The sequence below is a fragment of the Theropithecus gelada genome, chromosome 7b (genome assembly GCF_003255815.1).
Source record: "Theropithecus gelada isolate Dixy chromosome 7b, Tgel_1.0, whole genome shotgun sequence".
Taxonomy (NCBI): domain Eukaryota; kingdom Metazoa; phylum Chordata; class Mammalia; order Primates; family Cercopithecidae; genus Theropithecus; species Theropithecus gelada.
Window position 1 is genome coordinate 101,572,341 of NC_037675.1, and position 16,592 is coordinate 101,588,932.

Here is a 16,592-nt window from a genome sequence, read left to right on the forward strand (position 1 = left end):
TTTTTTTTTTTTTTTTTTTGAGACAGAGTCTCGCTCTGTCGCCCAGGCTGGAGTGCAGTGGCGCGATCTCGGCTCACTGCAAGCTCCGCCTCCCGGGTTCACGCCATTCTCCTGCCTCAGCCTCCCGAGTAGCTGGGACTACAGGCGCCCACAACCGCGCCCGGCTAATTTTTTGTATTTTTAGTAGAGACGGGGTTTCACCGTGGTCTCGATCTCCTGACCTTGTGATCCGCCTGCCTCGGCCTCCCAAAGTGCTGGGATTACAGGCGTGAGCCACCGCGCCCGGCCCCTTGTTTTATTTTTCAAATAAATACAGGAAAAAAGAAAGAGAAAGCAGAGGTGGCCAGATCTCAAGTGAGTCGTGCCACCCCCACCACAAAAATCCTTGCAGGCTGAGAAACACGATACCTGGCAAAACTCAGCAAACATAAAAGCCAGCAGTTATTGAAAGGCATTTGTTGAGCAATCACTAGGTCCCAGTTACTAGAGCTACCGAGTTGAACACTACTTTAAAAACCAAACCAAACAGCCTGCCTCATGGAGGCGCTTGCCCCTCACTTCAGTGGCAAGTGTATGGTAAGTGTTCTGCAGAGAAGCTAAGCAGCTGAGGCGAGCGGCAGGGGCCCAGGGTGGGCATTAGCATTCTCTTCAGTGTGGTTCAGGGAGTCTTCCCTGGGGGCAGTAGTGGGGATGGAGGGCAGTGTGAGTAGAGGCTAGAGGAAAGCACAGGAGCAAATCAGAGCCCAGAAACTGTGATTTCCCAACAGCAGGGCTCAGGAGTGGGCCCTCAGTGACCTCCACAGTGGATCTGGGCCATTCCACAAAGACAGAACCTGACAGCCTGGTCCCACTTGATGAGGCCTGAGGCAATTCCCCAGGCCACAGTGAGGAACCTGCCACCTTGTTTTTCTCCTTAGAAGTTAAAAGACTACGTGATAATGACAGCTCTCCATGTGGACACGGAAGGCAGTTTCATGCGGATTCCATCCGAAGTCCTGCCTCATATGGATTTGCTGTTTATTCAACCAGCATTGTCCTTGTTCAAGATGGTATCTGCTGGGTGCTAATCGTGTTAGTAAACTGCTCTCCTGTTTATTTCATCAGCCTTATTTGATATCCAGCAAATGCAAAAGAAAGTCCAAAAAGATGATTCTCCTCGTCTTACCGAGCTGTCAACTTACCTCCCTGAAGTCTTGTTGCTGGCAAGCGACAGAGCCAGACCTGGGGCAGAGCTGGAGCTGTTGTCCAGAGTGTTCTCACTTCCCCACACTGACTCCATGGTGAGGGCTGGCCTTAACTCTCTGTGCCCAGCCTTGCTTCCCAGCACAACGCTGCTTCCTGGTGGGCATCAGCCAGCCAGACTTTCTGTGAAGTACTCTTTCTCTCTGCCCCTCCCCACCGTGGGAAAGACAGTGGTCAGAAAAGGGGCAGTCCAGAGAAGAGCCAAGCTGTGCGGTGTCGTGGGAGCCAATGGAGAAGTTTCACACAGGAGGCAAGGAGGGCAAGGAGGGCAAGTCTGTGGCAAAAGTAGAATGGTGAGGCTGGGGCAGGCTGAGGGGAGACAGGGCGGGGCTGCCTGTGGGCAGAGGGGAGTTCATAGTGTGAGAGAGTTCTCCGAGAGCTGGAAGGAGAGGCCTCTGGATGGCAGGAGGCAGGGTCCTGTCCAGCAGTGTCTCTGACTTGACTCCGTGTGTGACTTGGGGGAAGCACACAATGTGAAGTGGGAATAAATGTGATAATGACCTTGTGACAGTGGTTTGAGCATTGTGTGAAGTCAGTGTAGATGTCACCTGTGTTACCAGAGCCAAGCTGCATGCCTACAGGGGGTCTACTGAACTAGCAAGTGATGTGCTTCAGAGAGAGACTGGAATTTGGCACAGGAGAAGGCCCCTGTCTCCTCCTCTGTGCTGGGCCTTGTCTTGGGGCTCTGGGTAGACCCCAGCTCTGCTCTGCGCTGGAGTGCCCAGACAGGTTTGTATAAACCCCTCAGTGTGGGCTGCTCTGCTTCCATCCAGGAGGCTCCTTACTGATGGTTCTCGGTCCAGCTTTTAAGATTCACTTTTGTTGCTTGTATGTTGAAGGTAAACAAGTCAGGACTTTACAAACTGCCTCAGTCTGGCTGTGTTTCTGTTTAGCTTTGAGAACATGTATTTATGGCTACTTCTCTCTAGCCCCCCACCCTTCAGTACTCACCCCTTACTAATGCACTTGGCAGCTGCAGAGCCCAGGCCAGAGGCACCAGGCTACGCTGAGGACGATGGCTCGCTGAGGAAGGGTATCTGAACTCAGACATGGGCCTGTTCTCCAGAAGCCCACAGTCTTGGGAAGAAGATAGCTCAAAGTGGCTGTCGTGACAGCTTGAAAGTAATCAGAGGCACATGGCACCTTGGGGTGGGGTTTGGGGGACAGAGACACACACCTACTGAGTATGAGGAATATACCCAGCATGGTACTGGGCACCCTCATGTCTTATCTATTAATCACCATATAAATAGACCATACTATTTTTATCAGCTCTGGTTTACAGACAAGAACTCCTCATGCAAAGCCTGAGGTTCTGCCTTCCCAATACTCTGGTACACCCATTTTGCAATGATCTGTTTTTCCTGATAGATTGTAATCTCCTTCAGAGCTGAGCCATATGCCTGTTAGTAGTTATTAAATGAATGGAATGGGTGGATAGGTGTGTTTTGAAAGCAATGACAATGTGAGCTTTGAGAAAAGGTAAGATTCAAACCTCTGGGTGTAGGAAAAAGAAATCATCTTGGGCAGGAGAAATATCTCTTCCTAATTACTTGAGGAGTAGCAGAAAAGTCATCTTAATTGGCCCAATGTCATGGGGATGCTTTTGCTGCCAGGTAAAGCCTGGCTTTAGTACCAGGCTGCTGGTTGGGCTGTGTGATCAGATAGGTCCTTCCTCGCTGAAATGTGCTAGGCCATTTGTGGGCAGCCTCAGGTCCAGCAGAGCAAGAAGGGAAGTTCCCTGGGACCAGCAGAGGAATCTACCCTGTAGTCTTGGACCTCTAGAGGTCAACAGATAGGAAGAGAACTGTGGCCTAAGTCCTCACTCTACATAGGGAGAAGCCTGCCTAGAAGAAATGGCCCCTGCCCTGGAGGCGTTCACTGGCCAGCAGAGGGTCCTAGCGTAGACATTGCTACAGTAAGTGCTGTGATGGTAGGCACAGGACCATGATAATAGGGATAATAAGGCTCAGAGAAGGACCATCTAACTCAGCCTGGGGCTTCAGGGAAGATTTCCTAAAAGAGATAACAGATATTCCAAGTCTTTATGGATGAGTAGGAGTTAATGGGTCGGCTTGGGTCAGCTCCGCTCGGCTGAGAAAAGTATCCCAGGCAGAGGAAGTGGCCTGAGCCAGAGCAGAGGCCACAGAGTGCAGGGGTGTGTGTTAGGGGCCTGTGTGCATTTCCACAAGACTAATCCAAGGGTTGGGTCGGCTATGGACACTTTGGCAAGGGCTACAATGTGAAGGCCCCTGAGTGCCTGCCCCAGAGCTGGGATTATATTCTGTAATAACGATGACTCCCTTCCTCATGCTGCATGGGGTCAGGTACTGCTCCAAGTGCTTACACATATTAAGTCTTAATTCTCCAGACAACCCTATAAAGAAGATGAGGAAAGAGGAAAGATATGGGCAGATAAAGGAGTATAAGCTATAGATAGAAACTGGGGAATACCTAAGTTTTGTATGAGGTCATATAGCTAGTAAGTGGCAGAGCTCCCAATGAGGGAAGAGGCTCAGTCAGTTTGCCTTTGATGAAGGTCTTTCTGGTGACATTGCAATTGAAGAGTTGGAGGCATGAGATTTCAACCAGAGGCAGGGGAATAGCTAGGAGGCTATTGTGGTCTGAATGAGAAATAACAAGGGCTGGGACTGGCAGCAAGAAGGGAGAGAAAGGGACAGATCCAAAAGATGTTTAAGAAATAGAATAGATGGCTACTGGTCCATAGAGGGTGAAGCACAAAAAAGCATCTGAAATGGCCTTCAGGTTTCAGACTCAGGGGATTGGGTAGGTGTTGCTTCCATTCCCTGAAATGGGAAACAGTAGAAAGAATATGTGAGGTCTCTAAGTTATGTCCAACAGTTGGAAATATAGCTCCATATCTTAGAAGAAAGGACAGGACTGGAGAGTCATCTTCATGGGATTTATCAGTGTATTGGTGATCGTGTAAACCCTGGCATGGATGGCAGAGCCTGTGAGGAGATGTGAAAGCCAATGGTCCTCAAAGTTTCCTTCATGGACCATTTGCCTAGAACCAGCAAGCATGTGTGTTACAATAGAGACCCTGCCCCGCCTGAGACTTATTGCATCAGAATCTCCTAAATGGGGGCCTAGGGATTTATGTTTTAATAAACACTCACCTGACTCTTACAGTGCATACAGTTTTTTGTTTGTTTGTTTTGTTTTGTTTTTGTCGTTGTTGTTTTGAGACGGAGTCTCGCCCTGCCGCCCAGGCTGGAGTGCAGTGGCACGATCTCGGCTCACTGCAAGCTCCGCCTCCCGGGTTCACGCCATTCTCCTGCCTCAGCCAGCTGGGACTACAGGCGCCCACCACCACGCCTGGCTAATTTTTTTTTTTTTTTTTTTTGTATTTTTAGTAGAGATGGGTTTTAGCCAGGATGGTCTCGCTCTCCTGACCTCGTGACCCGCCCACCTCAGCCTCCCAAAGTGCTGGGATTACAGGTGGGAGCCACCACGCCCGGCCGTGCATACAGTTTTGAGACTCGTGAGCATAGAGTAAAATGAGAAATTCCACGTAGTTCACATTGATTTTAAAATCTGTTTTGGAGCGCAAACCCATTTAAGAACGTGGTAAATGCATTTCCAGAAGCAGCGTGCACTCTCACTTTTGCAGATAATTTTGGAGGTTTCTTAGACTCTTCAGGCCTTTCCCTGGACCCCGGATTAAAAACACTTGACATAAGAGATAAATAGGAAACCTGTGAAGGAGGCGGAACAGGAATCACAGAGAGCGAAATGGAAAGCCAGGAGAATTTGAAGACTGGGGATTAAGGAGAAGAGGTTCTCAGAAGTGAGGACATAGTCAGCAGTGCCTGACTCACTAACAGGCCCAGTGACTCGAGAGCTGGAAAGCATGCATTGGAGCTGGAAGTGGAAAGGCAGTAACCTTGTCTGGGCTTATTTAAGTGTATTCTTAGGCCCAGGGGCCAGGTTCCAGTAGGGGCTCAGAGAGTGACAGCAGGGTGGGGGTGGGGCAGGGTGAGGACATGGAGAGAGCAAGTGATAGGACGAACTGGGTGGGGAACAGCGGGAAGTAGGGAGTGAGGTCCAGTGGTATCAGCTGGGGGGGTGCTTGTTAGGTGGCCACCCTTGCGATGGTTACTGTGGTGAAAGATAAAGGAATTCCCAGCAGGGCAGCTCATTCACCCTGGTTTGCCCTGGATTATCCCAGTTTTAGTGCCGAATGCCCTACCTCCTAGGAAATCCTTCTGTTATGGGCAAATGCTGGTTCCCAGTCCTACTGGGAAGACAAAATTGGCCCTCAAGACAGATTATGAAGAGTTGTTCTGTCCAAAGGAAGCTCCCAAGTCCGAGCATTAAGGCTGAGAAGGACCACTGTGCCAGTCCCAGGGAGAGAAAGGCATTGGCCGCCTGCTTTCCAGGAAGGAGGAGTGTGGCTCCTAGGCTGACACTCCAGAGGAGCAAAAGTGGGCAGCCTGTGCCTTCCCAGAGGCCTCCCTCTGGAGGAGCGGGTCTCTCTCTGCAGGCCTGGGCCCAGGCAGAGCTGAGTTGCATCTTTAGAGGCAGCAGACAGGGCTGAGCCTCGCTTTGCACAGGAGCCCACCTGCAGAGCTGTGGTTTCCTGACTCGCCCATCCCAGGCTGTTATGAGACAAAAGGCTGATGGTAATCTGTGACGGGTGCTTTTTCTTGGCAGTTACACTTTCTCTGAGAATAAATGGAGAGGATTGTGAGTAGAATGTTCCCATGGGCACACAATCATAAATGCACTGTTTTTCCCACAGTCAGGGTCATTTGTTTAACAGTTATTGATGTCTACAGCATACAGGGACTGGCTTTACCAAAGGGAAAACAACACAGTTCCTGCCTTCAAGGAGCTCACAGGCTGGTGGTGCAGACACCTCAGCAGATTCTGAGAGGCAGGACAAACTGAAAAGCGCTCTGGCAGAGGGAGAAGCAAGCATGGGGCTGCAGGAGCCAGCCTCTCTGTGGACAGGTCTACATCCTGTGCTTTTTCCAGGTTCAACCCTGGACTTGCATTTCCCGACAAACCTCTTGTGGTTAGCCCCGTTCCACCCTGTGGACCTTCCTTTTGCCCTTACTTTATGAATTTACGCTCTGTCCTTCAAGGAAATAACAGGGCTAGGGTGGTGTGTCTATGTAAGCCCATGAGAATTCAGAAACCTTGCTCCCAGCCACCCAGGGAGTAGGGGAGTGAGAGTCCGGGGGCACAGAGCCTGGACTTTTCCCAGAAGGATTAGAGAGTGAGAGCCCGAGATTGACTTCAGGCTGTCATTACAGAGGGCCATGCTGCAAGATTTTTCCTGCATCCTCCTGAGTAGCTGGGACTACAGGCAGGTTCCATCACACCCAGCTGCCTGTGTAATAGTTTTATCTTGAAATGCATTACTGATTTCCTACATCGAGTCCTGGAAGGTCTATGATTAGGTTTCAGAGTTACATGCAGGAAATTTGGGGTGTGTTTTGCTTTTTTTTTTCTCTCTGTCTTCAGTGAGAGATTTCAACAGACATTCAAAAGTGGTCTATGATACATAGCAGGGGTGTCCAGTCTTTTGGCTTGCCTGGGCCACATTGGAAGAATTGTCTTGGGCCACACATAAAATACACTGGTATTAACAATAGCTGATGAGTTTTTTTTTAAAAATCTCATAATGTTTTAAGAAAGTTTACAAATTTGTGTGGGGCTGCATTCAAAGCTTTCCTGGGCTGCATGTGGCCCACAGGTTGGACAAGCTTGGTGTATGGTCTAAAAAAATTAACTGCTGAACCAGCGACACAACAAAGATTATGGTTTTTCCCATCTTCCCTGCCATGCCCTGCCCCATGCTGAACTCATGGGCAGAGCTCAGCGAGGACTCAGCACTTGTCTGAGGGAGCTCTGAGGTCAGACTCACCTTGTACAGATGTGGAAGCTGAGGCCTAGAGTCACATGGTCTTTCTCGTATAAGAGTTTAGGTCTCACTAGGAGATACATCTAATGTAAATGACGAGTTAATGGGTGCAGCACACCAACATGGCACATGTATACATATGTAACAAACCTGCACGTTGTGCACATGTACCCTAGAACTTAAAGTATAATTAAAAAAAAAAAAAGTTTAGGTCTCACATGACACACGGAGAGAAATTACAGGCGCAAATTATATGGGCCCCACAAGTACATGTACACAGGCCCAAAATGACAGGGGAATTGGACTGCTTGCTTGAAAAGAGCCTTCCCCCAAGAGAGAAATTCTAGTTACACCTACAGCTCAGAGATGCCTATTAGATCCCAGGGGGAGAAAGAAGTCCACCAACTTGTTAATTTAACACCATACAGAACAAACCAGTGTATTTTGACTGATTTCACTCCCCAACTAATCAACAGATTGTTTTGATCATATGAAAGAAGTCTGTGAGACCTGAAGACCTCATGGGAACCATTTAGTAAATGAAATTTCGTATGTATGTGTTTTAAAAAATAGCTCATCCATTCAGTTATTCAGTAAATAATTTAAGAAAACTTTTGCCTATCACATTTCCTCGTAACTGGGCACAGTGACTCATGCCAGTAGTCCCAGCACTTTGAGAGACCAAAGAGACCAAGTGGGAGGATCACTTGAGCCCAGGAGTTTAAGATTAGTCTGGGCAACATGGCGAAACCCCGTCTCTACAATAATAATAATAATAATAATAATAATAATAATAATAATAATAAATTTCCTCAAGAGATAGATGATTTGGACAAATTAAATTTACGATGCCTAGGGAGGATGTGTATGTTACGGAGTTTGAGTATTTATCCAGGTGAAGATGTTGAGAAGGCAAGTGAATATATATTGCTCAGAGGCAATGTCGAGGTTAGATAGCGATCGAGATTTTATTTTATTTTTTTATTTTTTTTTTTTTTGAGACGGAGTCTCGCGCTGTGTCACCCAGGCTGGAGTGCAGTGGCGCGATCTCGGCTCACTGCAAGCTCCGCCTCCCAGGTTCACGCCATTCTCCTGCCTCAGCCTCCGAGTAGCTGGGACTACAGGCGCCCGCCACCACGCCCGGCTAGTTTTTTGTATTTTTAGTAGAGACGGGGTTTCACCATGTTAGCCAGGATGGTCTCGATCTCCTGACCTCGTGATCCACCCACCTCGGCCTCCCAAAGTGCTGGGATTACAGGCTTGAGCCACCGCGCCCGGCCTCGAGATTTTATTAAAACAAAAAAATTTCAAAGGTATAATAAGCCCAAATTAGCAAAACAAATCTTAAGTAGAATAAATGTGTATTTCCTTGCATTTAGGTTTTGTTAGTAGCAATAAAATAAGAGACAAACCAACACTTATTTAAAGGGTGGGGGGAAACCAGGGGTTTTGGTTAACCACCAGTTTAATTTGAACCTAAAGTGCTAACAACAGCAAATAAAAAGAACCTGTAGCTATAATCATAATAAGAAAAATGGGAAAAATGGTTATTGGTGTTCAGGCATCTAGTGGCAAGCACAGTGCTTTATTTATGCCATCTCTGTAACTCCGCTAAAAAGTGTGTGATGCCCGATACGCTTCACCCACACCTAGTGCTCGCGGTTCTCTATATGCCATGCGGTTCTTGCCTCCCTGCTTCTGCTCAGCTGCCTCTCTCCTCTGCTTAAAACCCCACATCCCCTTCCTGAATTCATCTGGGGGTTGAAAGTCTTCATCTTAAAACCCACACAGCATTTTCTTCAGAAAGCCTCCCCAGGCCTGGCACAGTGGCTCATGCCTGTAATCCCAACACTTTGGGAGTCTGAGGCAGGCAGATTGCTTGAGGCCAGGAGTTCAAGACCAGCCTGGGCAACATGGTAAAACCCTGTCTCTGCTAAAATTATAAAAATTAGCCAGGCGTGGTGGTACATGCCTGTAGTCCCAGCTTCATGGCAGGCTGAAGCACAAGAATCGCTTGAACCTGGGAGGCAGAGGTTGCAGTGCGCCAGGATCGCACCACTGGACTCCAGCCTGGGCAATGGAGTGAGACTCTGTATCAAAAAATAAATAAATAAATAAAAATTTAAAAGAAGAAAGCCTCCCCTGTGCCCCGCTCCATCGCATCCCTCCTGGCTGCATAAGGTTTATAATTACTCGTCTGACTGCCTAACTAGCTGGGAGCTCGCTGAGGGCAGGTACTGTTCTACCTATCTCTCTTTCTTTTTTTTTTTTTTTTTTTGAGACAGAGTCTCGCTCTGTCGCCCAGGTTGGAGTGCAGTGGCCGGATCTCAGCTCACTGCAAGCTCCGCCTCCCGGGTTCACGCCATTCTCCTGCCTCAGCCTCCCGAGTAGCTGAGACTACAGGCGCCCGCCACCTCACCCGGCTAGCTTTTTGTATTTTTTAGTAGAGACGGGGTTTCACTGTGTTAGCCAGGATGGTCTCGATCTCCTGACCTCGTGATCCACCCGTCTCGGCCTCCCAAAGTGCTGGGATTACAGGCTTGAGCCACCGCGCCTGGCCTCTACCTATCTCTCTTTCATTGATGTTTTTTGACCCACTAGCATCTACCGGTCAGACTAAGCCTGAAATATTGGCCCGGTTTTAGGACCCAGACTGATTAGTTACTGGGATGGCGAGGGGACTGGTAGTTTGTTGTGTGGCTGATGGAGGGAAGCGCTCTTCCTTCAGCTATCTGGTGGGTTGTCTCAGGCTCTGCAGAGCACCCTGTGTGACTCTGGAGAGCAGCGAGTTGCATGTCACTCAGAACAAGGAGGGATTGTCTAAATTAAAACCATTTACAACCAACAGGTTGCTTTGGAGAGTAGTAAGTTAAGTTTCCTATCCCCTAAAGCTCAGTGTGGACTTGTCAGGGCAGCTTCATTGGACATAAAAGTGGATTCGTGTCTATAGTTCTTTTCAGCTCTGAGATTATTTAGTGAGCATTTAGTAGGCACCTGCTCTGTGCCAGGTTCTGATACAGGTCAAAAGTCTGCAAAAGGAGAAAGGCCAGGAAGGGTGGACTAGAAGCGTCTCAGACCACATCACAGTGTGGAGAACATTTGGGCCAGGCTGATAGAACGTCCCCAAACCAAGGCTTCCCCCACAGAAGGGTCCTGTGTTGGGCAGGAATGGGTTGGCACTGGTCCCCCTGCCATGTTCAGTCAGTGGCTGGGAGCAGCCTGGGAGCAGCATGGCCTCTGTGCACCTGCTCCCATAGCAGGTTCTTTTCCAGGGTGACTGAAAGGCACATTTCCATGGCTGCCACACAGGGACTCTAGAAAGCATTGCCCCTCACACAGCACCTTCCCAGAGTGCTCCCCCAGAATCATCTCAGGGGCTCTGTGGTCACCTTCTAGCAAGTGGTAGAGCTGGACTCCAACTCTGTGGTCACCTTCTAGCAAGTGGTAGAGCTGGGCTCCAACTCAGATCCCTCTGATTTAATAAAACCCATGTTTTATTAACCAAGACCATGCTGCATCTCAGGATCTCTCCTAGCTCCTGAGACAGCATCCAGAACACACAGCTACTTGTCAACTGTCACAGTTTGCAACTGAGTGTACCAGAAGCAGTAAGTGCCAGAATTTGGCCCATCACTTGATTTATGGCTCATTTACATTGGGATATAACTATGATTTGACCCAACGTCTATCGGTTCTGGGTACAGTTTACACTTTTTTTTTTTTTTTTTTTTTTTTGAGACGGAATCTCGCACTGTCGCCCAGGCTGGAGTGCAGTGGCGCGATCTCTGCTCACTGCAAGCTCTGCCTCCCGGGTTCACGCCCTTCTCCTGCCTCAGCCTCCCGAGTAGCTGGGACTACAGGCGCCTGCCACCGCGCCCAGCTAATTTCTTGTATTTTTAGTAGAGACAGGGTTTCACCGTGTCAGTCAGGATGGCCTCGATCTCCTGACCTCATGATCCACCCGCCTCAGCCTCCCAAAGTGCTGGGATTACAGGTGTGAGCCACCTCACCCGCCTATTTATTAATATCATTATTATTTTTTTGAGACAGAATCTTACACTATCACCCAGGCTAGAGTGTGGTGGCACAATCACGGCTCACTCCAGCCTCAACCTGGCTCAAGTGGTCCTCCCGCCTCAGCCTCCTAAGTAGCTAGGACTGCAGGCACACACCACCACACCTGGATAATGTGTTTTATTTTTTGTAGGGACAAGGTCTTGCTATGTAGCTCAGGCTCGTCTCAAACTTCTAGGCCCAAGTGATCCTCCAGCCTCAACCTCCTATAAGTTCTGTGATTACAGGTGTGAGCCACCATACCTGGCTAGTTTACTCTTAATTACTAGACTTCCTGAGGACAGGGCCCCAAAGACTTAACTAGGGAAGGAACAACTTTACCTAAGCACATTCTCTTTTTTTTTTTTTTTTTTTTTTTGAGACGGAGTCTCGCTCTGTCGCCCAGGCTGGAGTGCAGTGGCGCGATCTCGGCTCACTGCAAGCTCCGTCTCCCGGGTTCACGCCATTCTCCTGCCTCCGCCTCCCGAGTAGCTGGGACTACAGGCGCCCGCCAGCTCGCCCGGCTAGTTTTTTGTATTTTTTTTTAGTAGAGACGGAGTTTCACTGTGTTAGCCAGGATGGTCTCGATCTCCTGACCTCGTGATCCGCCTGTCTCGGCCTCCCAAAGTGCTGGGATTACAGGCGTGAGCCACCACGCCCGGCTGCACATTCTCTTAAAAGATAACATTTCAGGCCCCAAAACACAGAGATGGTAACTGCCACCCTCTTAAATATTGTGGAATGAATGATGAATTACAGGGAAGAACGATGCAGCACAAATTGCAGACCAAAACCGTTATGGTTCACTCTGAATACATCTGTCCACAGATGTGCCCAGGACCCTCAACACAAAGCTGGGACAGCTGAGGTCAAGTGTGCCCTGGGCTCCTAAATGCCAGAGACAGAGCCAAGTAGTCAGCAGCAAGATGGAGACCCAGCAGTGCAGGCATTCAGAGCAGGCCCAAGACCCGGCACTGGCCCTCACGCCGTAAGATGTGCATGGGGTTCATTCAAAGTGAAATTGAGGGAATATGTAGGGGAAGGCCTTATATATGGCACTGTACACAAAAATATTGTTAAAAAGTGTGATAATAATCCATATACTGGATCATCCGCAGTCTCCAAGAAGTAGGGGAGTTGGACCCTGAGAAAGCTCAGCCCTCTGGAACACTGAGGAACTGCCTATGCTGGTCAAGTTGAGGTTTCCAAGTCACAGAGAACTAATCCTATAAAAACCATGGTTTGTTTTTGTTTTTATTTTTATTTTTTTGTTTCGTCTTATAACCACAGGGCTGGGGGTACAGATCTTTGATCTTTATCAAATACTTTGTTTGCTTGTCTTCTTAAGTGTGGGGAAGTGAACATAATACGACTTTTTCTCAACTGCTTGGTCTCAGCATTATAATAATCCACTGTCGTACACACTTTGCTTCTGTATGATTGCTCCCAAATTGTTGGGCATTACAATACTGTTTCCAGTCCCTCGTTGTCTTTACGCAGCCTCGCGTGCTGATGACCACTCCTCATTGTGGCCAGTGTGCCTACCTTCAGGAAGCAAGGTTCCCTCTTAAAAAAAAAAAAAAAATAGGAACGAAGGAGTATTGCTTTTTTTTTTTTTTTTTTTTTCTTGAGACGGAGTCTTGCTCTGTCGCCCAGGCTGGAGTACAGTGGCTGGATCTCAGCTCACTGCAAGCTCCGCCTCCCGGGTTCACGCCATTCTCCTGCCTCAGCCTCCCGAGTAGCTGGGACTACAGGCGTCCGCCACATCGCCCGGCTAGTTTTTTGTTATTTTTTAGTAGAGACGGGGTTTCACCATGTTAGCCAGGATGGTCTCGATCTCCTGACCTCGTGATCCACCCGTCTCGGCCTCCCAAAGTGCTGGGATTACAGGCTTGAGCCACCGCGCCCGGCCAGTATTGCTTTTTTAAAGTTGGGAATTCTAATATGCTGGAGAAGACGTTAAAGATTAGTAGGCTTATGAAGAGCCAGTGGGCTCCGAGAGACTTCCTCTGATTTCCGTGGCAGGAGTTTTAGTGTGTTAATTTTAGTGATGGCCATTTTATCCTTCCAGGGGCTTCTTCCCTGCTTCTCTGTCATATTTTGAACAAATGAGATTTGTGTGTGTGTGTGTCAGTCTCACTCTGTCACCCAGGCTGGAGTGCAATAGCACGATCTCGGCTCACTGCAAGCTCCACCTTCCGGGTTCATGCCATTCTCCTGCCTCAGCCTCCTGAGTAGCTGGGACTACAGGTGCCCGCCATCACACCTGGCTAATTTTTTGTATTTTTAGTAGAGACAGGGTTTCACTGTGTTAGCCAGGATGGTCTCGATATCCTAACCTCGTGATCCACCCACCTTGGCCTCCAAGAGTGCTGGCCGCATTTTTCTTTAGATCACCTAAATATTTCATTGCCTGTGTAGCCTATCTGGTGCTACCCTAGTATAATGCCATAAATGAAGCATTTTGTTGGATGTGGCAAAGAATATTATTTATGTCATATGCTCTAGAATCAGACAGAAGTGGTTGGAAATCCCCAGTTTAATCACTGAATACCTGTGTGAACTTGTACACATCTTTGCAAGTCTCTGAGCCACTTTTTTCTCATCTAAAAAATGGAGAATGGAGGTAATAAATAGCTGCTTCTTAAGTTGTGAAGCTTAGGTGCTTTAATGCGTTTTTTCTCTCTCTTTTTCATTTTATTTTATTTTATTTTATTTGTTTTTTGAGACAGAGTCTCGCTCTGTCGCCCACGCTGGAGCGCAGTGGCGCAACCTTGGCTCACCACAACCTCCATCTCCTGGGTTCAAGCAATTCTTGTGCCTCAGCCTCCCGAGTAGCTGGGATTACAGGCATGTGCCACCATGCCCGGCTACTTTTTGTTTTTAGTAGAGATGAGGCGGGGGGGCATCTCACCATGTTGGTCAGGCTGGTCTCGAACTCCTGACCTCAAGTGATCTGCCTGCCTCAGCCTCCCAAAGTGTTGGGATTACAGACGTGAGCTACTGTGCCTGGCCACATTCTCTTATATAATACAGTACATGGAATGTTGTGAACAGTTGGCAAATTATAATTGTAATTCCTTTCTTATTCAAGCAACTTCTCCCCTGAAAACAAAGCTGTGAGTCTTCCAAGCTATTGAAAGTTTTGGCACAGAGCCTTCTCTCCATTCTGCAGGCTCCTTAGAGAATGTAAGCTCATCACCTCACCAGAGAGTTCTTCTATAGACAGTTGGAAGTTCTGGCAATTGGAAAGTTTCTTTATGTCAAGTAGCAAATGGCCTCTATTTCAGAAAAGGACAAAGTCAACTTCCATCCCCTGTAGCTGAGGCTGACACCAGTTTTTTCTTGCTCCGCAGTGAACAGAGTATCTGCCAAGCCCGGGCTTCCGTGATGGTCTACGATGACACCAGTAAGAAATGGGTACCAATCAAACCTGGCCAGCAGGGATTCAGCCGGATCAACATCTACCACAACACTGCCAGCAACACCTTCAGAGTCGTTGGAGTCAAGCTGCAGGATCAGCAGGTCAGTGCTGGAATTACAGATTATACCCGTGAGCCTGCGCACCACCTCCTCACCACCCACCCCTTACACACACGTATCATTAAGAGGTCAGAACAAAAAGGTCAATATTCGGAATCAGAGGACCTGGGCTCGGATTATGACTCCATATCCTCATACTTCAAGGTATGACACCTTAAGCAAATTGTTTTCTGGATTTCACTTTTTACCTATGTTACATGGAGACAGAAATCCATACCCTCCCTGTTTCACTGTGTTATTGTCAGATTAAAATAAATAATAGATGTGGGAAAGCTTTGAAAAAGTAGTATTGCAAAAATGTGTTCATCTTACTCACATGTAAGGTGGCTATTAAGATTTGGGGTTCATCAGCCTTCTAAGTCTTACTTTAGAAAGAGTATCAAGATGATTGGGAGAAGCTGGGGTCATTTCTCTCCCTGATAGTTCAACCTAGGCCAATCAGATAAGATAGTTTGTGAGTGTACCTGGTAAATACCTACGTAAATACGAGAGAACAATCATGTCCACCTGTGTCGTGAATAGTCCTACACACATAATTAATGGCAAAAGAGCCTGATGTGACATGGCCTAAAATAGGGACGTGGAGAAACAGGCTGTTTAACCTGTTTAACCACAGTGACTTTGGTTAGTTCGGTGCTCTCCCTCCGACTCTCTTCTTAGAGATTCACAAGGGCATTTATAGCAGTGAAGTTAACAGATCTGTAATTATAGCATTTGTGAAAAACTCTATATAAACAGCATCTTGTGGCAACCTTAGTGGGTCAAGCTTCAGCTAAGATGAGCGGCAGGTTAGCTGCTATCTTGGAAAAAATCAGCAATCAGAAGAGAGAGAACAGAAACTCTAGGTTCTGTTTTAATGTGTTGCCTGTTGATTGGGTTTTTGCTTTAACCAAAATAGCCGTATTAAGTTTCAGATGCTCATGGCTAACAGAGACATCCCTACCCCAGGACCCCTGATAAAAGGTAGTCTTTGTCGCCAGGCGCGGTGGCTCATGCCTGTAATCCCAGCACTTTGAGAGGCCAAGACGGGCGGATCACAAGGTCAGGAGATCAAGACCAACCTGGATCACATGGTGAAACCCCGTCTCTACTAAAAAATACAAAAAAATTAGACAGGCATGGTGGCAGGCACCCGTAGTCCGAGCTACTCAGGAGGTTGAGACGAGAGAATGGCATGAACCTGGGACACGGAGCTTGCAGTGAGCCGAGATCACACCGCTGCACTCCAGGCCCGGCAACAGAGCAAGACTCCGTCTCAAAAAAGAAAAAAGGTAGTCTTTCTAACCTTGAAAGCTTGGTACCTCCAGAGGCATCCCTTTCCGTTGTTGATGAGCCTTAATGGTATAATGGTATAAATGTCTTTCTAGAAACCTTATAGAAGCTGCCTTCCTAAAATTCCAATTCACTAATTCTAGATCTGCCTTTTAGTGACACACTGTGCCACACATTGCAGGATATACAGAACCTTTGGACCCAATTATGGTGTCAAAAATATCTCAAGTTTTTAGAACACCTGGTAGTTGGGGCTTGTGAGGGCAATACCTCCATATGTTTGACACAAGGTCCATTAGGTGCGGTTCCTGAATCATAGTAGATGTTCCCTAAGTGATTACTTTTATTATGACAAGTTTTCCATTCCCTTCCTGCCTCTTGGTTGCCCTCCAGGGCATAGTAGGAAGACAGCATGGTGTACTGGAAAGGGCATGGGAAGGGAGAGCTCCCCAAAACCCAAACACTACCTGTTCTCAGGGACCTCAGCACCTCACAGCCTCCTTCAGAGGAAACCACATGTTGAGAAAGAGACCTTTTCCCCACCCCGGGAGGGACTGACAGCAGTCTTCAGTGGTATCCTGTTTAAATT

At 47.9% G+C, this 16,592-nt stretch overlaps 1 protein-coding gene across 2 annotated transcripts in view; it reads left to right on the plus strand.

Moving 5' to 3' along the window:
* Positions 1 to 16,592, plus strand: part of EVL (Enah/Vasp-like) — a 179,330-nt gene that overhangs the window by 103,384 nt on the left and 59,354 nt on the right. For both annotated transcript variants that reach the window (XM_025391224.1, XM_025391223.1), the window contains exon 2: positions 14,545 to 14,713. In XM_025391224.1, coding sequence (XP_025247009.1) covers positions 14,545 to 14,713 — 169 coding nt within the window. The remainder of the gene's footprint in view (positions 1 to 14,544; positions 14,714 to 16,592) is intronic.